This window comes from Globicephala melas, chromosome 8, assembly GCF_963455315.2.
Source record: "Globicephala melas chromosome 8, mGloMel1.2, whole genome shotgun sequence".
Lineage (NCBI taxonomy): Eukaryota > Metazoa > Chordata > Mammalia > Artiodactyla > Delphinidae > Globicephala > Globicephala melas.
The window spans coordinates 48382220-48406206 of NC_083321.1; the positions used below are offsets into that span (position 1 = coordinate 48382220).

At 47.3% G+C, this 23987-nt stretch overlaps 1 protein-coding gene across 5 annotated transcripts; it reads left to right on the forward strand.

Moving 5' to 3' along the window:
• The first annotated feature begins 2747 nt into the window (after positions 1-2747).
• On the forward strand, positions 2748-23987 carry FHIP1B (FHF complex subunit HOOK interacting protein 1B). 5 transcript variants are annotated; one of them, XM_060303589.1, is made up of 12 exons: positions 2748-2900; positions 10017-10345; positions 10476-11114; positions 11481-11639; positions 11833-11919; positions 12126-12326; positions 16285-16364; positions 16578-16783; positions 17171-17950; positions 20430-20608; positions 20768-20930; positions 23465-23987. In XM_060303589.1, the coding sequence occupies exons 2-12, from the start codon at positions 10208-10210 to the stop codon at positions 23824-23826; spliced, it is 2994 nt and encodes a 997-aa protein (XP_060159572.1). In that variant the 5' UTR covers positions 2748-2900; positions 10017-10207; the 3' UTR covers positions 23827-23987. The 5 variants fall into 5 exon arrangements, with proteins under 5 accessions (XP_060159572.1, XP_060159573.1, XP_030687068.2 ...); XM_060303590.1 differs by having other exon boundaries at positions 16578-16741; XM_030831208.2 differs by having other exon boundaries at positions 12126-12293.

Here is a 23987-nt window from a genome sequence, read left to right on the forward strand (position 1 = left end):
CTAGGATTTTATCTAAAGGCAATGAAGAACTCATGAAATGTTTTGCACAGTTAAGCGATATGGCTAGATTTGTGTTTTCAGAGAGTTTCTTGGAAGGAACATCTATAGTTTCCAACATTTTATTTTATTTTTTTGAAATCCTCTTTCCCCATGGCTTCTATTGATACCATAATGTCTTGGTTTTCTGCTTATTTCTTCTCAGTCTCTTTCATAAGCCCCTGTGTCCACCCTTCCTGTTTTGGTGTTTCTTGGACTCTGTCCTAGGCCTTCCTCTCTTTGCATCCTCCCAACTCTCTCTGGTCAATCTTGGTCACCCACAGGATCTCCTTTTGCATCTAATGTCTCCCAAGAACTCTCTTTGAGCTCCAGACCTACCTATATCACTAATTGCTGTCTGGATGTCCCCACTCGGACATTCCACAGTCACTTTCAGCCCATTGGCTCCATAATTGAGCTCATTATCTTCCCCCATCTGCTCTTTCTCTTATAATCCCTATCTCTGGCTTATCAGCCAAAATACCTAGCACCAGTATTTATTATTATTACTATTGTATAACATTGTGGCAGTTTTCAAAAATAGTCACAAATTCTTTGATGCTCCTTCCTTGTGGCTGTTCAGTCAATAGAGTATAGCAGGAATGATGTTGTGTGACTTCTGAGACCAGATCATAAAAGTCCATGCAGCTTCCTTCTGGTTTTCTTTGAACACTCACTGTCTGGAAGCTCCCTCTCAGGATGCTCCCTCTTGGAACCTAGCTGCCACGTTGTGAGAAGCCCAAGCCACAGGAGGAGTCAGGTGTCTGTACTTTGTTTGACAGGCCCAGCTCAAGCATCAGACATGTGAGTGAAGAAGCCTCCAGATGATTCCAGCCACCAGCCTCAAGTCACTCGCCACACGTTTGAACTTTCTAGATGAGGTCACCCAGACATCAGGGAACAGAGACAAGCCATTCCTGCCATGTCTTGTTCAAATTCCCAGAATCTGTGAGCATAAAAAAATGGCCATTTTTTTACACTATTAAGTTTGGGATGGTTTGTTACACAGCATAGTAACCAGAACATACATAGAGAAAAGTACATATTTCCTAAGTACACAGCTTGATGAATTTCACAAGGTGAACACAGTCATGAACCAGCACTCACATCAAGAGCCCCACTCTGTCCACTTCCAGTCAACGCTTTTCCAAGGGTAATCACTGTCCTGGCTCTCAATCCTGTAGTTTAGTTTTGCCTGTGTCTGACTTCTATAAACTAAGCATCAGTTTTTAATCCTTCCTCTTATTTTCCTTTCATATTCATCCAGTCATCAAGCCCTGGTGACCTAATAACCACATATCCATTTCTCTACATCCTTACTATTCTAATTTGGGCATTATCAATCTGATTATAAAATTCTTTATAGTTCTCTGTTATCCCAAGGATAAAAATCTAAACACATTAACACGGTCTGCAAAGCTCTCTGGTACCTGACCTCTGTTTGTGTCTTCAGCCTCATCTCACAGTGTTTCCTCTGCACGTTCCCTAGGCTCCAGACAGCTGTACTGATTATAGTTTCCAGAGTACCTCCCACATGTTGTCCATTCTTTCTCACCTTGTTATGTGCTGATCCTTTGGGCTGAAACTTCCATTTCTTTTTCTTTTTAAATACTTTTCCTTTTGAACTAATTTTAGGCTTACAGAAAAGTTGCAAAAATCGTATAAAAGTCCTTGTAAACTCCTTACCCATGTTCCCTTGTTATCATCTTATATAACTAGAGCACAGTGATCAAAACCGGAGAATTAACATCGATACAATACTTGCAACTAAACTGCAGACCTTATCTGAAACTTCCATTTCTCAGTCTTACTCTTGCTTGGTTCTCAAGACTGCTCGAACATCACCTCCTCCTGGACGGCTTCCCTAGGCCCCTTCGCTCTTCTTTCCCCTCATCTTCTAAACACACATAACACGCTAAGTGCTGCTCCAAGATGGCAATTACACTACGTTGCAATTGTCTACCAATAAGGGCTGAGGTCCTGGAGGGCTGAGACTGGTTTTAATTGATCTGGAATCCTGCCTGACAAAGAGGACCTTACTCCATGTTCCTTGGGTTGACTGAAAACGATAGTGCCCAAGAGATCACAAGGCAGCAGGTGTTGGCGAGCCAACGAGGGGCGGTCATCCCCCGGGTACTATCCAAACCGTTCGTGCTGATGGTGCAAAAAAGGAACTAGACCTCTCGCTGTCAGCCCTCTCTAGGGCTCTGCTTTTCCACAGGCCCCGCCCACCTACCGACTCCTCCCCTCAGGCCTACCCTCTTGTTATCTCCTCCCCTTCCACGCCCCCTCTTCCACGGTCAGCACAGCCAAGATCCGTGACCCCGCCCCTATCACGTTAGCCTCTCTTTCAGCCGGATCTCTGTCCTAAGCCCCGCCCTCCAGTCTTTCCCTGCCTCTTTAAGTCACGTCGCTCTTTAGGTCCCTCCTTCTGCCCTCCGGTTCGACCTTTCTTCCTCAGGCTCCGCCCCCGCCCCGTGGGCCTCCGCCTTCCCAGAGGTCTTCCCCTATGAAACGCCAGAGTCCTTCAGAAGGGCGGGGTTTTCAGTGCGAGGGGGCGGAACCTGGGGGAAGAGGCGGTACTCCTTGCTTGGAATGCCGTCGGCGACCCCGCCCCTGCGCTCTGCCGTTGCCAGGAAACAAGCATCAACGCTCTGGCTTTGGCCGGGCCCAGCCAATGAGCTGGCACGCCACTGCCCAGCGGTGCGTCGCTGGGCGGTTACGTGTGGTGCGCGGGGGCGCGGGTTGCGTGTGGCGCGGGGCGGGGCGCGGCTGGTGCGCCTGAGGAGCGATGGCGGCCTCAACTCACCTAGCGCCGCGGTGGCGATCGGGCCTGCTCAGGGTCGGAGTTCTGTGACTGAACAGTAAGTGAGGGCCGGAGGGCGTGTGAGAGGGGAAGAGGGGCTGGGGAATGACGGCACTGGGTTTGGTGACTGTCCTGGTTGTGAGGGGACAGGGTGAGGGGCTGGCATGTGGTGAGGGGACAGGTGTGAGTGTTTAAGGTAGGGGAGCAGGGCGAGAGCCTCGGGGTGAGTGGGCAAGTAAGGAGCTGGGTTGTATGAGGGGCCGGGATGCCTTCTGAGGGGCCAAGTGGAAGGGACTTGTGAACACGATTTACTGAGGAGCAGGGGCTCCTGTGGGCAGGCGTGAGGGACAACCCTGGGACCAGAGTGAGGGGCTGAGGCCTGTGCGGGGCGGGGGAATGGACAGGGCGAAGGCGGGAGCATGCGGGCTGGTGGTGAATCGGGAGGGAGTTGAGAGTAGGGCATGGGGGAAGGAATGAGGGTTGTGAGACTTGGATAAAGGTGAGAGGTCGGTTCTGAGTGGAGCGTTCTGCCCAGTGAGAGCAGTAGTTTTAGACCGAGTAGGACAGCTTGGGTGGAAGTGTTGTGCTCTTGGCTCTTCTGCTGCATGGGCTCTACATATTTTGGACGATCAAAAAATGATAAGCGTCGTGGGCAGTAGTAACGATGATAATGGAAATCATTTTTTAGGCTTACTCTTCAACAGAGTCATCATTGGAATCCCTCGTTCCCTCAAGTTCCTCCTTGGGACTGCAGACTTGAAGATGGTCCCTCTCATGGAGATTTTTTGGCTATGACCGCCTATGTTTGTTGTCTTTCCACCTGCTTCTGGGCAACCTTACTCCACTGCTGCTCCTTACCTGTGCTGAGCTGTGGGGCTTTGACCGTTGCCACCTGTATTGGACTAACCACTTACAGCTGCTAATTCTACTTTCATGGAAATCATATGGTTTGTTACATACAACGCTGTATTTCGACTCCCAAACAGGATGGCTTTGCTTTCATTTTCTTACAGTTAAATTAAAAAAAAAAGCGAACTTATGTACAATAAACTACTCATATTTAAAATGTACATGTTTGATGAGTTCTGACATACGTTTACATCTGTGAAACCATTACCACTTTCAAGATACTGAACATTTCTCCCACCCCCAAAAGTTTTCTCCTGTCCCTTTGCAGTTCATTCCTCGCTCCACGACATGTTATTGGGTTCACTTTATTAGCATTTGACAGGTCCCCTTTTCCCTGCCAACCCATATGCACATGGAAATTTTGAATGTTCTAGAAAGCTGGGTTGGCCCTCAGATAATGGCTCCTTTCACACCACTAAAATTTCCTCTCTTTTGACAGTCTGCCACAGAGCAGATACCTCCCCCAACCTCAGGAAGAGGTAGACCTTCCCTATCCAGACCATTCTTTGGGAATTAGGGGCAGCCCAAGTCCCCATTCTGTTCTAGAGTCTGAGCCTCAGAACCAACTGTTCTGTCCTATGGTATGTTTTCATTGCTTCTCTCTGGAGGCTGAACAGGTTTTCATGCTGGTGGAACCCTTGGCAATCTGCCCAGATGTTCAGACCCCTATAGAACTTACATGTATAATGAAAGAGTTTAGAACAATGATTCCTGAACACTGGGCCAAGGACAGTGCCAGTCCATGATAAAGTTTTTTATCTATTCAAGGTGGAAGGAGAGAAAGGCAACATACGGAACATGAGTTTTCCATAAAGATAAATTTATTCTGAAATTATCTTTCCTATTCTTTTGGTATTAAAGTGCTCTCTCACTGGTAAAGTAATGGTGCCAGCGGATGATGGGTTTTAAAAAACGGATCTATTTGCCAAAATAAAAAGTAACAATCCTATTTAAAAAATTTTAAATCTATTTCTACTGGTTCATGAAATCCAGGAATGTAGGGTGATGATAGTGTGCCTGCTGAATTATGTTGAGGAAGCATGCATTTATACAGTAGAATTACTGTCTGACATCTAAATTGCATTCATGCATTACATAGCGATGTCAGATTTTACTGGAATTACATAGATTCCTTGTGAAGTATGCAAGGGCAGGAATTCTTATTTTATAGATGGAGAATCAAATCGAAGAGCCAGAGACCACATAGTGATAAAGTGGCAAAGCTGGACCCAAAATTTGGTTTCAAGAGAGTGACAGTGACTTGGGGAAAAAAAGTTTGTAACAGAGAGTGAAGGTGATGTGGAGTAAAAAGCATGTGATATACAGGAAGGGTTGTGATGACATGGAGGACGTTATCCTGGCAAAAAAGTCTTTTCTATGATTTGTAATTGTTCTGTTTCCAAAAGAGGTTAAAGAGACTGAGGGTGACATGGGTTTGAAGTTTTTGTTTAATAATGTGGCAAAAACATAGGAACAGGTGTACATAATACCTGGATCACATTGTGATAGTGATAGGTGAGTCAAGTCACATGTCCGCTGGTTCTTAGGGACTGTCCAAATTCTTGGCTGATATGGAGAAAGCACTGGGTTTCGTAAACTTCCTGTTTGCTATACTGAATTCTTTGTTGAATAGTGGTGCGTTAAGTATAATGGATTTTGCTTTATGATATATATAGCTGAGTGGTAGATCTGAGGAGATGAAACATAGATGTGGATGATGATGTAGAGATAGAAACATGCTTGGGGTGCTGTGTGTAACCATCTATTCCATATCTGCTATGTGTCAGGCACTCTTATAAGTGCTGGGAGGACAAATTCATTCATTCGTATAGTAATTCATTTATTCATTCAGCAAATACTTTAGCATATAGTCTGCCCTTGTGATGCTCACATTTTATGAGATAACAAGATAGATAAGATGTGGTCCTGTGAAGTCTCAAGGAATTTTCAATCTGGTTGGGAGAGATGGACACATGAAAAGATAATTTCAGTTGAGAGAGAGAATGTGAAATATGAAAGTATATCATAATGAGGTGATTACTTGTCTGTATCTAGTCTCAGTCTCTCTCTATGTTCCAGTCATATTTACTCAGTGATCTATGGTATATCTCTACAGGTATCGCAGTTAACGTGTCCAAAACAGAACTCGTTGTCTTTGCCTTGAAAGTCTGCTTTTGTACCGTGTGTCATATCGCAATCCAGGCAAGGACTTCAGTGTCATCTTCCATCTTTCTGCTCCTTCACCCCCTGTATGTAGTCAGTCACGAAAATCTTAATACATTTCCCTTTATATTATCTGTTTTCTTCATCTCCACAGCTACATCTTCACAGTTAAGGCTTTAGTTTACTACCTCCTCATCTCTCATCTGGATGTTTTTCCCCAGACAGTCTCCTGCCTTCAGGCTTGCTCTTTTCTCATCCGTCCCTGGAATGGTCTTTCTAAAAATGCAAATTTGATCATGGAGCTCCTCTGCTAAAAACTTTTGGCTCTTTGTGTTCTGTAGGATAACATCCAAATTCCTTAATATGGCATCATTTGGCCTCAACTCACCTCTCCAGCCTCATCTCGGGCCACTCTCTCTCTACTCTGTGTTCTAGCTTGAATAAATTGTTCACAGTTCCCTGACAAACATGTTACTTTTTTGAGCCTTGAAATCTTTGTAATAGCTGCTTCCTCTGCTAGGAATGCCTTTTCTTCTCTGCCCAGTGAACTTTCCTCATCCATTAGGATCTAGTTCAGTTTCACCTCCTCTTTGACTTCTTTGTCGCCCTTCTGCAAAAGGGTGGAGAAAGCTGTGTGTGACGTGGGGATTTACTGTTGTAAAGGGGAGTCACTGTGCAATAGAGTTCACGCTGTGAGTTATGAGGGCTCTGCTGGAGTGAGGTGGGGAGATCCCTGCAAGAAGCAGAGGTGGTACTGGGGAGAGGGGAGGGAGTGAGTTAGCACCATACACTGATAACCCATTTGTCTCTTACGTATAGGCTGAGGGATAGACAGGCAGAGAGGATATGTCTGAGCTGAGCTCTAGATCGTAGGCTCCTATGAGGTGGGGTTTGTTTATTTGTTTTTCCCTTTTGTATTACTATGAAGTTTTAATCAGATCTTTCTACTTTCAGAATCTAGGGTAAGAACCCATCGCTGCCTCTTACGTCAGTAAGAGGAAGAGCCATTGTAGGGGGAGAGAAGCCTCAGAACTTCACTGACCTGTCTTAGAAGGTTGTTTTGGTCTCTCTCTGTCTGCTGTAGATGTTGCAGGTGTATCCCTGCCCCCACCTTCCTCCCTCTTTGCCTCTCCCAGGGCAAAGGTTCATAAGTGAGACTGAGCCATTTCCTGCCTCGTGCCTGCTATTCCCAGGTTGGTGGACACCCTTGCTGAGTGTTCCTATAAGGCTGTATTTCGGGCCCTCCGGTGAGTGCTTGACCTTGGCCATTTTGGGGGGTCTGAAAGATCATCTCCTTCTCTTTTCCTTGTGGCTGAGCCTGTAGGTAAATTTGGGAAGAGGGATCTACTTTTCTCTAGACTTTGCTGTGGGAGGAAAGGGCACAGTAATAGGGTGGTGATCCCATTCTCTTCTGTCTTGTTCTGAACTTTTCAGGGTTAACAGGGAGTGAGGGAGTCTTAGGTGGGTGACAGGAACACCAAGCTGTGGCTTTCTTTTGGATTTCTGAAGTACGTGAAGAGGGTCCAGGTTAAGTGTTAGCTTTTGGGTTCTGAGACAGTGATTTCAGTGTGGCTTTTCTCTTTGAGGTCTTTGAATAGAAATGGGGATGGGGTGGGGAGGGAAAGTCCTGGAGGCCAGTTCCCCTTGGGTCTGTGAGCATTGCTCTATGTTAGTCAAGGAGTGGAGCAGAGGTGGGCGCCCCAGGTACATCCCAAGGTAGAAGCTGTTTGTTAGTCTTTGGAATTGAGTTCTAGAAGCTGGAAGCAGTTTAGTTGTGGACATGTTAAGGCCTTACTTTGCTGAGACTGGTTGCTTGGCCCTTCTTCAGCTCCCCTGGGGTATGAGTGTGAGGTTAGGTCTCTGTTTGCTCCACCATATGTTGCTATCTGACATATTTTTAAAGGGAAATTTGATCTTGTCATTTCCTTGTTTAAAAACCTCCTTTATTCCAGGGTGTTGATAGATAAACCCAAAGTCCTTAGCATGATATTCAGCGATATTTATAACCTTCACCCATGTTTACCCTTCAACTTAATATTGTATCTCTCTTCTCTAAATAGTCTGAGATTAAGTCACACCAAACTTGCAACTGTTCTTCAAATTTGCTATGTTCTTTCACAGTGCCATATTTTTGAACATACTGTTTTTAATATGAAGAAGGCCTTTCCGTCTGCTTTCTTTGTGGCCAGTATCTCGTTGTTAAAGATTTAAATCAGATATCACCTCTTTTCTGGAATCCTCTTATAGTTTCCCAGGAAGATTTAGTTGCTTTCCTTAGCACCCCCATGACATTTTTGTAAGTACCTCTGTTTATAATATCTATTGGAGTTTTTGTTTATGCTCCACCAACTGTTTTTATCCATTTTTGTATTTCCAGTGCTTACCTATTATTAGCACAGTGTCCCAGCACTTATCAGTATGATGTACACCGACTTAATCAGTGAGTGAGCCCTGCCTGCTGTTTAGGACTGCTCCCACCCTTTATAAGACTGTCTTTTGAAAAAAAAAAAAGACTGTCTTTTGTTCTCCAGAAGGTTTTCTTAAGCATAGTTGCTATCTTCCTTTAGTGTGCGCTGATAATGGTGAGAGGGAGTGTATCTGGGTAGAAGGGGTGGTGGTTAATATAACTGGAGGCCAAATGTGGGCCTGTTGCCAGGTCTCTGGGTTCCTTTAGCCTTATTGAGTGTAAAGAGGAAGGACAACTGAACCACACCTTTCCTCTGAAGTTTTTTTGGTTTTTTTCCTCTGAAGTTTTTATACTTGTGAGATATTGTTGACAGACAGTATTGTTGAGGGGGTGGTAGATGTGATGAGAAGGAACTGTGAGCCATGGCCGAGGCCAACAGCTGTTTTGGTACTTTTCCCCATTCTCTAGTGAGGGTGTGACGTCATGTCCCCAGGAGTGAGTGTTGGATGCATCTGACAGGAGTGGGTATATGTGTGTTTATTGGGAGTGTATCCTTGTGTTCTTTGCTAGAATGAAAATTCTTTTGCTCTTTTGGTTGGCTCTGAATTTTTACCTCTTAAGATTATTCAGCCAGTTAAAGGTCTATTAGTGTATTTCCTCCTGGGTGGGATTCTAGGGAGGGACCTGTAATAGTTAGAAAAAAATTTCTTCCTCAACAGCCCCAGAGGGCCGGAGTCAGATCAAGACTGGATTTCCTGATCTTTGTTTGTTCATTCACTCATTCACTTAAGCATCCATACATTCAGCAAATATTTATTGAGTCCCTAGGCACTGCTCTAGGTACTGGGGATACAACAGAGAAACCTTGCCCTCAATGAGCTTCATTGTAGTGGGGAAGATAGACAAATAAATAAGCAAATAAATATTTTTAGAAAGTAAAAAAACTGCTAAGAAGAAAGGATTAGGAAGCTAGAGAGTGAAGGTGGGAAGATGTGCTATTTAGATAGAATTGTTAAGTAAGTCCTCTCTGAGGAGATGGCATTTGGAAAGAACTGAGCGATGTGAGCAATGTGAAGATCAGGAAAAGTACACTCCAGACAGAGGGAAGAGCAAGTATTCAAGAAGCCTTGTATGAGTAAAGTATGAGTGAGGAGGGGTATGGTAGGAGGTTATACAGGTTAGATTATGTAATGCCCTAGAGACCAAGGTAGAGAATTTGGATTATTACCAGTGTGATAGGGAGTCATTGGAGGGTATTCAGCAGAGGAGAGATGTAGTATAATTTATGTTTTAAAACTCTGGTTGCCGTGTGGGGAATAGATGCTCAGAGGGGCAAGACTGGAAGTATGAAGACGAGATTGGAAGCTATTGCAATAGTGAGACACGTTTGGAGGGTATAGATGATAGGCTGATGAACTGGATATTAGAAGTAAGGACAAGAAGAAAGAAGGATGATGCCTAGGCTTTTGGCCTGAACAAGTAGGTAAATATTGGTATCATTTATTAAGGTGGAGAAGGCTGGGGGAGTAACACAGGTTTAGTGTTGGAATGAGTTCTGTTTTAGACATGTTGAATTTAAGGTGCTGACTGTGTGTGTGGAGTTCTCAGTGGAGTGGTGGTTCTGAGTTCTTACTGCTGGACGGTAGAGAGAGGCAAACTTCTATTAACCTCTTCCATCCTTTCTCTTTGAATTAGATTTGTAGGTCTGGATCAGGCAGTGACCTCTGAGCTCACTACTCCAGCCTGGTATATCTTCTGGCTCCATGGACAGTTACTGGCTCCTACAGACCGGATGAAGCAGACTAGAGACACAAGTAGAGAAAGCCTCCGGCTGGCAAATTCTCAGAGTGTGGCCCTCTGGCCACTGGCCCTGCCCGGCCTACCTCATGGAGAGGATGAACTGGCTGAGCAGACTGGCCTCCCGGGGCCCTGGGCATCGTGTACCACAAGGGGCCAGTCTGCAGACTCCTGTCATGGCTGACCCTGAGACCTGCCTCATGGTCTTCAAGAATCACTGGTCCCAGGTAGGAGACTATATGCTAAAGGTCCCAGTCTGCTGGCTGCCCAAGTCCTAACATTCTCTGTTCTCTCACCTTGCCATCTAGTCACCTGATCATCTTAAATTTTTTTCTCTTATCTGTCCTGATTCCCCAGGTGGTGCGAATTCTGGAGCGGCAAGGCCCTAGGGCAGCTCCTGGGGGAGCCGACGATCTCAGTGCTGTGTGCAACCACACTTACCAGATGCTGACACTGCTGGCGGAGGATCGTGCGGTGCCCTCGGCTCCCACGGCTCCTGGGCCCCTGCTGGAGTTTGCTCTGCGCGAGGATCTGCTAACCCGTGTGTTGACGTGGCAGCTTCAGTGGGATGAGCTTGGGGATGGGGTTGAGGAACGGCGGGCTGAGCAACTGAAACTATTTGAGATGCTAGTGAGCGAAGCTCGCCAGCCACTGTTGCGGCATAGTCCCGTTCGTGAGGCTCTGCTGATCTTGCTGGATGCCTGTGGCCGCCCTGTGCCCAGTAGCCCAGCACTGGATGAAGGCCTGGTGCTACTTCTCAGCCAGCTGTGCGTGTGTCTGGCCCGGGAGCCTTCATTGCTCGAGTTCTTCCTGCAGCCACCTCCTGAGCCCGGAGCTGCTCCCCGTCTTCTCCTCTTTTCTCGCCTTGTACCTTTTGTCCATCGAGAGGGCACCCTGGGCCAGCAGGCCCGTGATGCCCTGCTCCTGCTCATGGCTCTATCAGCTGGAAGTCCCACTGTGGGCCGCTACATCGCAGATCACTCTTACTTCTGCCCGGTCAGCACCTCCTGGGATGGGGGGTAGGGTATGGTGTAGGCACGGGAGAGCACCTTCCTGTCCAGGAGTTGTGGAGGGACTATGTACCAGGGCCCTCTCCTTCAGGAAGTAGCCCCCCCGGGTTTGAAAGCAGCACCTGGAGTTGGGGTGGGGATGAAACATGGGCTTAGGTGGATAAGGCAAGTATGAAGGCTCTTCATGGGCCAGTGTTCCCAGGTGATGTGTTGGCACCTTGGGTGACTAAATATCTGCTCTGGTAATAACTCTTACCCCTACTCGCATAAAAACTCTGGGTTAATAGTTCCCTGTTCCCCTTTTTTATATTGTCTAAGTCTTTGGTAACCTGTCCTTGGGGATGGCCCCCAGGTGCTGGCCACAGGGCTGAGTGCCCTGTACTCTTCACTGCCCCGAAAGATTGAAGTTCCAGGAGATGATTGGCACTGCCTGCGACGGGAGGACTGGCTGGGGGTGCCAGCCCTTGCTCTCTTCATGAGTTCCCTAGAGTTCTGCAACGCAGTCATTCAGGTGGGCCTGGGGTTCCCAGGAGATCTGGCCTTTGGTCATTCTGGGGAGATGGGGTGGGAGGGGGTGCATTCCCTGGAGTTCTGGTTTTCTTTCAGCTTGGGGGTAGGGTGCCTATTTGTATTCTACCATTCTGCTCCCTTCCTGACAATGGCCCCCTTCAAAATCCTCCGTCCTCTGTCTTGCACCCTTACAGGTGGCTCACCCTCTAGTGCAAAAGCAGCTGGTAGATTATATCCATAATGGGTTCCTGGTGCCTGTCATGGGCCCTGCCCTGCACAAGGTGAGAGTCATGGGTGGCAAGGCAGATTAAGGGATTAGGTTGAGGGGTGGTAACCTCAATGCCAGGACCAATGTGGGTGGCAGTGGGCTGGGTACTCCTCCCTTTTTCCCTGTCTGCTCCTGGTACCTCCTTAGAACTTAGGGAAAATGGCTTAGCATATGTGTGGGGAAGCCCTAAATTTCCAAACTTTCCCTTTCTTTGTCCAGACCTCTGTGGAGGAGATGATTGCCAGTACCGCTTATCTGGAACTTTTCCTACGGAGTATTTCAGAGCCTGCCTTGCTCCGTACCTTCCTGCGATTCCTGCTATTACACCGGCATGACACCCACACCATCCTTGACACCCTTGTTGCCCGTATTGGCAGCAACTCCCGGGTATGGCCCCTACCTCTGTCCTGGCTTACCTGGGTGAGCCATCTTCTCTCTCCGACCTTTGTTCTGGGAGGGTGTTCCTGCCCTTCTTTGGCCTTTGTCTCCAGCAATCACTTCAAAGTTAGGTGGCATTTTCTTTCTAGTATTAAACTTTTAACTGTTTTGGGTACAATTTTAATGTGGCCTCCTGCTTTTGTAATATACAAATCTAGGACACAGTTACCTTTTCTGGATGACTTCGGCTGCTCGTCACGGCTATAGGTGTTGCCATTGTGTGACACTTGTTATGTAGCGTTGACCTGAGGTTCTCTTCAGCTGTGTAGCGCTTTGTGACTTGCTCTGGGTGACTTGAGATCACTTCTTCAGGCTTTGTGTCTGCTTTGATAGGTGATCCAGCTGCTACTAGTACGTTTACCTTTTCTTCCCTCTGGATTTGCTGTAGAGTTATAGAACTTGGGGCACCCATTTGCCCGCCTACCTACTTATGTTCCTTCTTCCTGAAGAACATTTTGATTGAATGTTCACTATATGTCATACTGTTCTCTGGTACTGAGGATATAATGGTAAGCAGTGGTTGCTGACTTCATGGAGCTTCCTTCATAGAGGAGGTAGACAAGTAAACACATAACCAAAATAATTGAAAATTGAGGTCATTGTTATAAAAAACCCAACAGGGTGCTTAGAAAACAGTAGAGTGGTCAAAAAAACCATTCTGAGGAGGTGACATTGAGTTGAGACCTAAAGGTCATGAGGGAGTTAGCCTATTGAAGAGCAAGTGGAAGAACAGTCTAGGCAGAGGGAGCAATGCATGCAAAGTACATACGTGGGGAACAGGAAATGAAATGTATTTGAGGAAATGAAAGACCAGTGTGACTGGAGGTATAGTGAGCAAAGGGGAGAAGGGAAGGAGAGGTGGGTGAGTTCAGATCATGTGTGGCCTTGTAGACCATGGTAAGAAGTTTAGATTTTAACCAATAGAAATGTATATAAAATAGGAGTAAATTGTTTCTAAGTCATAAAGACCCGAAGTCTTTCTGGGGGAGTAAAGCATTAGTTTAGCCGTGGACTTTATGGCATTTATTTTGGCTCCATCAACCATTTTTGTTTCCTTCTTTTATTATAAATAATTGACGTTCTCTGGGTCCTTGTGTTTAAAATAGAAGTTCTTAGATCACTAAAGGTTCTAGAAAACTGTTCTAGATAACTGAGGTACCTGGTAGTAGGGTTCCAGGTAAGTAAGGTTCCTGGATAGCTATGTTTTGTATAGTTGAGGTTTCTGAAGCTACGTTAGGGTGTATATGAGATATTCTAGACTGACTCTGATTTGACCAGTGTTTCTGAACCAAGTGTACACTTTAGAATTTGAAAATGAGAGTAACCATAACAACAGATTCTAGGCTCTGCCTTAGATTTCTTGAGTTATAATCTTTGGGAGTAGGCCCAAGGCATGTGTACTTTTATAATACTCCAAAATGTAATTATGATACATGCCTTGGGTTAAGAATTATTGTCATAAACTGATAGGGAAGAGATGTCAAAGCTTTAATTTTACAAAGGCATTGAAAAAGTTTTATTTCTCATTATGCTGAAGCTCGACCAAGGTCTTAAATCTGTTTGGCCTCATGGAATGTCCTGTTCATGTTTTGGGAATGTTGATTTCCTTCCTAGGATTTGATTTTTCTTCCTGTATTGGGCTCTGTCCGTCTTGCTTTTGTCTTAATCTTATCCTAACTTCTTTGATTCTCCCTCAGTGTCTTTAGTCTTCAGCATATATTTCTGTTAGTCTTGCATTTGGTCCCCTGGTCTCAGGAGCCTTTCATGGTTTTGGGGTATTTATTCTTGGCTCTCAGTTCTTGGAGGAACCAAATCTCTTCTGGTTTTAGGATGCCCATGTTAAACATGCAGGTGCTTTCCTTTCCCCTGTTTAGCCCTTTTAAGCTTGATTCTGTTGGCCTGACTTTGTAACTGCTATAGTCCAACTTTTGTGGCTTAAGGTGAATCATGCTGGCTAGCTAGCCTGCGTATCTGTATTAGTTTCCTATTGCTGTCATAACAAATTACCACAAACATAGTGGCTTAAAGCAACACAAATTGCTTTACAGAATTTGTAAATTCTGTAATTCTACAAGTTCTGTAGGTCATGTATCTGACACGGACCTCACCCCACTAAAATCAAAGCATCAGCAGGGCTGCATCCTTTCTGGAGGCCCTAGGAGAAAATCCGCTTCCTCGCTCACTGGGATCATTGGTCGAATTTACTTAATTGTAGATATAGGACTGAGACTCCTGTTTTCTTGCTGGCTGTCAGCTGAGGACCATTCCCATCTTCTAGAGACCAACTAAATCCTTGGCTTGTGATCCCTTGTTCCATCTTCAAAGCCATCAGTGGTGGATCGAGTCCCTTTCATGCTTCAGATCTCTCTCCTTTTTGACCCAGCTAGGAAAGGTTCTTGGCTTTTAAAGACTCGTGTGATTTGAGTGGGCCTATCTGGATAATCCAGGCTACTCTTCCCATCTTAAATTTTTTAATAACCTTAATCATACCTGCAAAGTCCCTTCTGCCATGTAAGGTAACTTACAGGTTCTGGAGATTAGGACCGGGACATCTTTGAGGGGCCATTTTTTCTACCTACCGCACAATCTTTCAGTGAGTCTGAATGTTTTCATTGCTAGTTAAAATGGTCATTTAGGATAAACATCCATGCTGTCTAAAATGGGAACTGCTATCTTATCTCTTTCCCACCATGATTGGCTTTTGTTTGGTTTTGTTTTGTTTTTTCCTTGAATGTATGTGTGTATTCATTTATTTATTTATGGCTGTGTTGGGTCTTCATTGCTGTGCGTGGGCTTTCTCTAGGGGTGAGCGAGGGCTACCCTTCGTTGCGGTGCACGGGCTTCTCATTGTGGTGGCTTCTTTTGTTGTGGAGCATGGGTTCTAGGCACGCAGGTTTCAGTAGTTGTGGCACATGGGCTCAGTAGTTGTGGCTTGCGGGCTCTAGAGTGCAGGCTCAGTAGTTGTGGCACACAGGCTTAGTTGCTCCGCGGCATGTGGGATCTTCCTGGACCAGGGATCGAACCCGTGTCCCCTGCACAGGCAGGCAGATTCTTAACCACTGAGCCACCAGGGAAGTCCCATGATTGGCTTGTAATTCCCCCACAGTCATTTAGTTAATGATGAGCACCTAGACTGTGCAGGTAGTGCCCTGGACTAAGACCCAATAGTTGTCTTCAGGGTGCTCAAGGTATACTTGCCGTAAGGGAAGTATAGAGAAAGTGCTTCGGGGATTCACAGGAGTGAGGGAGTGCTTACATGTGTCTCTTCTCTTCATCTAGCCAGAGGTGAACCACCCTTTTTACTTTTCTAAAACAAAAGTTGCCCTTGTTCTGGACCCACCTATTTTTTCCTTTTCCTGTCAGCTGCCCTTGAACTTTTCTTTATCCTACCTTCTGAGAGAGACACTGGTGTTGGAGAGGTGACTCAGACCCCTTGTTCACAGCCCCACCCACTTCCCAGCTGGGATTCTTCCAGGTTCCCTCTGGTTTTTTGTTGGTAGGCGTTCAGTTACTATGCTGCTATAGTCTGTTGACAGGCATTCCCTTAGTTAACCACGTTGCTGTTGTCTCCTGTTAGTCATTCACTCAGTCCCAGTATTTCCTGGGGTCTCTTCATGGGTATTCATTCCATTTAAGTATTGCTGGTATCTCTGCTGCCAGGTATATATAGCCAGAGAGTTTGCTGACATGTGTATGGTCTATAGAAATACATTAAATCTGACATGTGGTTCGTTCCTATCTGTGAATAATGAAGTCTTGACCACAAAGATCATGTGATCATTTATTTAATATTTGAATGATTGTTTTGTGCCAGGCCCTGTGCCATCATTGCTCCAGGAGAGGTTGGTTGGGCCTGGGGTTGGGGAGGTTTCCATTTGGTAAACATCTTGGAGGGTAGAGAGCTCTTATGGTGACTCCCCGCCCCCCCCCCCCCCCCCAGCTCTGCATGGTCTCTCTGAGTCTCTTCAGGACCCTACTGAACCTCAGCTGTGAGGATGTCCTGCTGCAGCTGGTTCTCAGGTACCTGTGGGGGCAGGGCTGAGGGATGGCTGATCCTGAACCCTCTGGGCCCTCAGGGCCTTGTGCATTGCTGGGGTGATGGGTTGCATTGGGGTTGCTTGTGTGTGTGTCCTCTCGAAGCCTGACTTAGCCATATAGTTCCACTGATGTTCTCCCAAGCCCTGTCCTTCCTTCCTGATCTATCCTGTGTCCCTTTTTTGCTGTCTTTCCCAGGTATCTTGTCCCGTGTAACCATGTGATGCTGAGCCAGAAGCCAGCTGTGCGCGATGTGGACCTATATGGACGAGCAGCAGACAAGTTTCTCTCCTTAATCCCACGCTGTTGTCGGCACCGTGCCTCCAGCCCACCTCGTCCAGAGCATGCCTCGTGGGCACGAGGTGGGCCTAGCAGAGAGGCAGGGAGAAGGGAGGACACGACGGGTATGGCCCAGGTTCTGGGGGAGCTAGCCAGAAGGTGGGAGGAGGGAGGTGGCCGTGAGTGGCATTCCATCTTTGGGGAGGTTGATGAGGGGTGTTGTAGGGTGGATCCTCAACTCCACCAAAGAAATTTATCTTCTGAGCAAAGCTGTTCCTTTTCTTCACTCCAGTTGTACTCTTCTATTTCCGTTGTTTTTGTGGTGTTGGTGGTAATGAGGAGGGGGTGGTGGATGAGGAAAAGGTTAATTTGAGGGGTGGAGAGTCAGCTGTCTGAATCAGTCCCATGTTTCTTCTGCTTCATTGCCTTCTCTCTTAGTTACCCAAGGTGTCTCATCCTTCCTCCTGCACCTCTGGCTCTTTGATCTCTCTTATGTGTTTTCCCCTCTGCAGGCCCTGGAAGCCCAAGCGTTGACTCCTCTTCTGTGGTGACGGTACCCCGGGCCTCCACGCCATCTCGTCTGGCCCTCTTTCTGCGACAGCAGAGCCTGGGTGGCTCCGAGTCCCCAGCCCCAGCTCCTCGCTCACCGGGGCTTGCTGCATCCCCAGCCTCCAGCCCTGGCCGACGGCCCAGCCCTGTGGAGGAGCCCGGTGAGCTGGAAGACAATTACCTGGAGTATCTGCGTGAGGCGCGCCTTGGTGTGGACCGCTGTGTCCAAGCCTGCCGTACCTGGTCTGCCCCCTATGATGGCGAGCGGCCCCCTCCTGAGCCCAGTCCTGTTGGCTCCCGGACTAAGAAACGCAGCCTACTGCCTGAGGAGGGCAGGGGCCATGCAGGGGAAGGGGAGGTGGAGGAACTGGGGAGGGGGGCGCTGGCTCTGGGTGTGAGGGAGGGCCCTGGCCACCTGCGCCCTCCCCAGCTCAATGGGGTGCCAGGACCATGGCCTGAGGGGGCCAAGAAGGTTCGTCGGGTGCCACAGGAGGGAGCTGGGGAACTACTAGAGGGCACCTCCGAGGGCGTGGCAGGACTAGAGAGCTTTGGGCAGGAGCTCCGGGAGCTGGAGGTGGCGTTGAGCAATGGGGGCGCTGGCTCAGAGCCCCCTCTAGAGCCTTCACTACCTCTTGAGGAGGAGGAGGCCTACGAAAGCTTCACCTGTGCCCCTGAGCCCCCTGGCCCCTTCCTCAGCAGCCCTTTGCGGACTCTCAGCCAGCTGCCAAGCCAGCCCTTCACTGGTAAGCTACTTAGCCTAGGTCTTCTCCTTTGTGTACTCTTTGCATGTTCTCCACATGTTTGTGCTGGTTTCTGAGACTTCTTGCCCATGTCATTCCTGTGTACTTGCCTAGCTCCTCATCCATTTTGCCTGGGTCCCCTCCAGATACATATCATGTCATACTTGTGTCTCAGTGTCTGTCTGTAGTCTTCCATGCTTGTGCTGGTTTGAGTATTGACTTATGTCTGAGTCTTGTATGTCTGTCCTTTATGCATGTTCCTCCTCTTCCTCAGTCTGGCCATTTTCTGGGATGTGTGATTAGGATATTCTGTGTTTGGTATTTCCTGGTGAATCACAGCAATACATCTGAACCATGTGGAAGACATGCGTGCTGTCCTGTATGTGAGGCACCTATAAATCATGCTGTTCCATGTTGTTCCCGCCAATATATCTGTCTGGGTGTTGGGTCTCTCGTCAGCTCTTCTGTGGCCCAGGGTCAGCTTTCTGCTATACTTCCCTTCTTTAGCCCTGGCCTCCTTTCTCCCAGCCTCTTTAGAGAAGGGCTCAGCTTCAAGTTTCTTCTGTTCCCTATCCTTGCACCTTGTTGGTTGCCCTGACTGCTCAGTAAGACTTTCTAAGGGTTTATGGTTAGTGGTAAGAACTGAAGCAGATAGAGTGAAATACCTCTCTCTGGGTAAATTAGATCAGTGAAATACCTCTCTCAGGGCAAATGACAAAGCATGGCCCTGAGCCCCCTGGCTAAGTTCTTTTGGTCTCTCCAAAAGACCTTGGAGCTAGATCTGGCCTGAGTGGCTGGGCTAACTCCTCTTTGTTTTTGTTTGAGAGCCAGCTTTACCCAGCCCAACCCTCATCTGGCTCTTGTCCCTACTCTACACCCCATGCTGGGGATTGGTGGGGAGGCACTTCTGGGAAGCTGTATAGTGCTTTGGACTAGACATACCTTGAGTTAGCATTCCATCTATGTCTTTGTTGCATGTAAATCACTTACTATGATGCTGGTACATTGTGAGAACTCAGCATGTGGTAGTTTAGGATTATCATCTCTTGGGTGCATGGCGGATACAAGTTGACCAAGGTACCCACATATCTTCCTGTTGTTTGTAGTCAAGTTATCATGCATTGATCAGTACATGCCCTAGCTGGGCCTTGCACAGCATCAGGCCTTTTGCTCTGGAGTAATGACAACTCTCTTGCAGACTACAGAAAGTATGTCTTTTCATTTATTTAGGCTTTGCTCTGCTCTTTCCTTCTCTAGACCACGAGAAGGTGGTGTGCAGGTTTTACTACTTTCTTGAAGCGTTATTTGAAGTTCTGTCCTTTTTCTTCTTCTAAACTCATCTGAGCTTTTTCTCTTGCAGAAAAGTCCCCGGAGATGAGAAGGACAAAGTTATGGGATATCTTAGGACCCTGCTAAGCTAGAGTTGTTTTAGAGCCAAGGCTAGTCATGTGCATGTGGAGTAAGAATGTTCTAGGATCTTTCTCAGGATTCAGTGTCTCTTGCCCTTCATTGTTCTCCTGCCTCAAGTCTTAGTGCAGTTCCTAGGCACACTCCCTCTCCCTGACAAATCCCTGACCAGACAGACTGTGATGGTTCTACAGTCCTAGTGTTGGTGATCTGGCTCAGTTGAGGCCAGTTCTCCCGGAAGATCATTCTAATCCCTTCTGCCATCCTCTTTCCACCAAAGAGTCTGTCCTGAATCAGTTTTCTCTGGCCCTGAACTAAGCTCTTTTTCCCCTACAGATTCTATTTCACCACCTTGGTTCCCCGCTCCTGAACAGACCTGATTTCTTTTTTGGTTCTCCAAAGATTCCTCCCCTAACTTTAAGTTGACCAATCTAGTCACCGTCTTTGCCTTCACTATGCTTTCTTCTTGCTTTATTTCTGACTCAGGTCTAGTGTTATCCCCTGTCTTGTATGTAACCTGATTTCTTCTTTTGGTCTAATCACTTTCTCACTTGTTCTTTCTTCAGTTGTCCTCTTGGGTGAAGCTTTTTAAAAAACTGAGAACTATTACATAGCTTATGGTTATTATTGAATACTTATAATTTGCTAGACTTTGGCCTAAATGCTGTGTATCAGTATCTCTTTGATCCTCTTAATAACCTTATGAGGTGGGTGTATTTTCTTATTTTACCAAGTAGGAAACTATGCTTGGAGAGTTTTGATTCATCCAGTAACTTAACTAGTAAACGGTAAAGCTAAAATTTGAACCAAGTCTGTCTGATTCCAGAGCCTGTGGTCTGGTCCTTCAGCTAGAATGTGTATAAGCTGGCATCTGGACCTCTTGTGGGTCCATGTGGTGTCTGCCATTTTATCTCCTCCAGAATAGGTGGTCACAGGATATTTAAACATGCAAATCATTTTCTGACACAAATAATTTTCATCTAGTGGTGGGGGGGGGTTTCATTTTGGGGAGGAATGCGTGTGATGTGCATTGTGTTTAGGCCTTGTATCCTTGTGCCCACCCACCCCACCCCAGGCCCCTTCATGGCTGTGCTCTTTGCCAAACTCGAGAACATGCTGCAGAACTCCGTCTATGTCAACTTCCTGCTGACGGGGCTGGTGGCCCAGCTGGCCTGTCACCCCCAGCCCCTGCTCCGCTCTTTCCTGCTCAACACCAACATGGTCTTCCAGCCCAGTGTCAAGTCCCTGCTGCAGGTGTGCGATGCATGCATGCATGGGTGCGTCCAGGCTCCATGGTGGGCCAGGCCCACAGCTGGAGTGGCCCTGGGGGGGCTGGGAATAGGCCCAGCGGGGCTAGAAAGGACTGTGTCAGTCTAGAGCCACCCAGAAATGTCATGAAGTTGTGCTTCATAGGTGCTGGGCTCTGTGAAGAATAAGATTGAGAGCTTTGCAGCCTCCCAGGAGGACTTCCCAGCACTGCTATCCAAAGCCAAGAAGTACCTCATTGCCCGTGGCAAGTTGGACTGGACGGAGGGCCCTGCGGCAGGATCTGCCCCCCGCCGGTCTGATTCCCTAGGTGAGGCGTACCCTGCCACCACCTCCCTGTCCTCCCTAGGCAACTAATTAGCTCAGGTTAACTGAGTTTCTTATTTAGGTTGAAGCCTTGCACCGGGAACTAGGGAGTTGCAGAGAGTAGAGTCTTGATTTTGTCCTCAGGTTTCTGGGCAGAGGAAAAACATAGTTCTGTCCACTGAGAGCCAAACCAACAGTACCAGCAAAAACTACTCTAGAAGTTGGGGACGGGCGAGGGGACAGAAGAGTCTCTAGGTTGAGATATTGTTAAAGCTTGGTAAAGGACATGGCATTTGACATGGGCCTTGAGAGATGGGTAGGACTTGGGTAGGCAAAGGAGTGGGATGGCTTTATTCTTTTGTTCAGGGGACAGCATGAATTGTTTAGTTGGAGCAGGGGATTTGGAAGTTGGTGGAACAGTTGGTAGTAGGGTTGGAAAGATTTGGTCAGAGCAGAAGGTTCTCAGCGTAGAAGTTGGGCTAGGCAGAGGTTGTAAACTTTTAGGCAGTGAGAAACCTTTGGAGGTTCTTAGATCTGGGAATGGACAGATAAGTGTGTTAGTTCATGTGCTAGTTGCACTGGAGCTAGGAGAAAATGAAGTCAGAAGAGCAATTGGGAGGCTTATGCCATAATGCAGATGTGACCTGGGAGGCTTGAATTAGAATAGTGGAAATAGAAAGGAAGAATTTGATGGAAATGGGAAGGAAGTACTGGCAGAGTTTGGTGAGTGGTTGTGGGTAATAAGGAAGAAGGAAGAGTTAAATATGACCATGATATTCTAAATTTAGATCTTTCATCAACAAGTATCTGAGTGCTTGCCGTATGTGCTAGGTGTTGTCTGTGATACAGGGGACTCAGGGAGGTACAAGATGTGATCTTTGCTTTCAAAAAGCTGATAGTCTAGATAGTGACTAGAGGATTGTCATAACTGAGGGAGCAAGGTCCCAATGGTGGTGGAAGTAAGTGGAATCCAGAGCACAGGAAGGTTTTTTTCCCCCTTTGAGGCAAATGAGGAGAGATCAAAGGAGGAAATGTTATGTACAAGTGGAGTTTTGAGGTGTGGAGGGAAATTTTAGGGAGTTGAAGTCATCCTTTATTTGCTAATTGAAGTAGGAGGCAAAATAATATGCTGAGCAAGAGAGCAGAGGTGAGATGGGGGCTTAAGGAGGAAAGTGTATAGGTTGGGAAGAGAGTACCAGAAGGGTTGTTAGATAGCTGTGAAGGCCCAGCTGAAGTTCCTTAGCATGATTTCCTCATGGTCCAGTACCAGGAATTATTTCTTGCTTCCACAGTCCTGGTACTATGTTCACTGTGGAGGGCCCAGGGATATAGAGGTAAATAAGACAGAGTCCAAGCCCTTAAACTCACAGATTAATGTATGAGGTAGAAGACATGAGAACAAGTTATTAAAATGCAATGTGATAGAGCAGTAAAATGGGAAGTTAGTGGAGGGCAAATTAGAGGAGAGGTAGGGATGGGGAAATTAGGCCAAGGATGAAAACATTGAGGAAAGCAAAATTAAGGCAGAAGGGGCTACAGAGGCATGAAAGGAGCCTGGAGGGTTCCAGGAGGAGCACATAGGTGTGGATGCCAAAGCAGGCAGAGTTTCTAGAAGAGGTGGGAGGAAGTGTGTAGAGAGTTTCTAGAAGAGGTGCGAGGAAGTGTGTGAACCTGGTTGTAAAGGGCTCTGAATGCCAAATCTAATATATCTGTTTAGCATATCTCTGTAGCCATTATTAGAGGTCGAGAATGGGAATGGTATCATGATCTAGAGACTAGATCCCTAGAGTCTAGGCCCTAGATCCTGGACAGGGCCAAGAACAGATCCAGAGCCAGCAATCTAGGAGGAAGGAAATTAAAGAAGAGAAGGCAGTATTTTAAATGGTTCATTTGAGTCTAAGCTGACATGAAGTTGTCTGGCCACAACCAGTGGGAGGGTGGCTTTGGTGGATGTCGGAGAGGGATTGGTGGAAGGCCAAGTGGTGGCACAGGAGAGCAGAACTTGGAGGGACAGTGGTGTGTGACAGATCTGATAAAGTCACTGAACTATGACTGCATATGTAGCACCTGTGGGTATTGAAGGAGCAGGGGTGTGGGTGAGGTGTTACAGATAGGCAGGGGAAGGAGGAAATGTCTAGAGGATTGACCCATCTAGTATAGGAGGGTGCTGGGCAGCAAGAATAAGCGCATGTTACAGACTGAGGAGAAAGAGCTTGGTGATGGTAGAAGAGTGATTGGAAAGGGAGGTGCAGTAAGAGAACCCCTCAAGGTGAAGGGGCCTGGAGAAGGGAGGGGTCTTGTCTGGGAATGAAGTATCTGAAGGGTTGACTGCCTAAAGACTGAGCATGATGGTTGGCTGTTGGGGAGGTTGGGTAGAGGGAAGGAGGCTGGGCAGGCAGCACTTTGGTGTTAAGAGTTCTAGTGGAGAGGTCCCTGCCCCTGGGGGAGTGGGGGTGCGTGGGGAGGGGAATCTCCTCTCCCAGGCCAGGGAACTTTGCCTGACGCCAGCAGCTTCATGACACTCCTGTTTGTTCCCAGTGAAGAGCCGGAGGCCGTCCTTGGGGGAGTTGCTCCTGCGGCACGCACACAGTCCAACCAGGGCTCGGCAGGCGGCACAGATGGTTCTTCAGCCTGGGAGAGACGGCACAGGACTTGGCCTAGGTGGGGGCTCCCCTGGGGCATCAACACCGGTCCTACCCCCCGGAGGTGGGGCCCCTGACCGCCAAGGTGAGGCTCTGCGAGTCAAGAATGCTGTCTACTGTGCAGTCATTTTCCCTGAGTTTCTCAAGGAGCTGGCTGCCATCTCCCAGGCCCACGCTGTCACCTCGCCTTTCTTGTTGGATACTTCAGAGGAGGGATCTGGCCCTCCCATCTCAGGCTTTGGGCCCCTCAATCCTTAACTTTCTTCCATGGACAATCAGGGCCTTGAGTGGCCTGTGCTGGGGCCAGGGTGTAGGCTCCTTTTTATGTTTGGAGGCAGTGGCAAGAGGACTTTTTAATTTATTTCCGATGAATGTTTTCTGGAGAACTTGTTGCAATATGTATAAAAGGGAAATCTCTA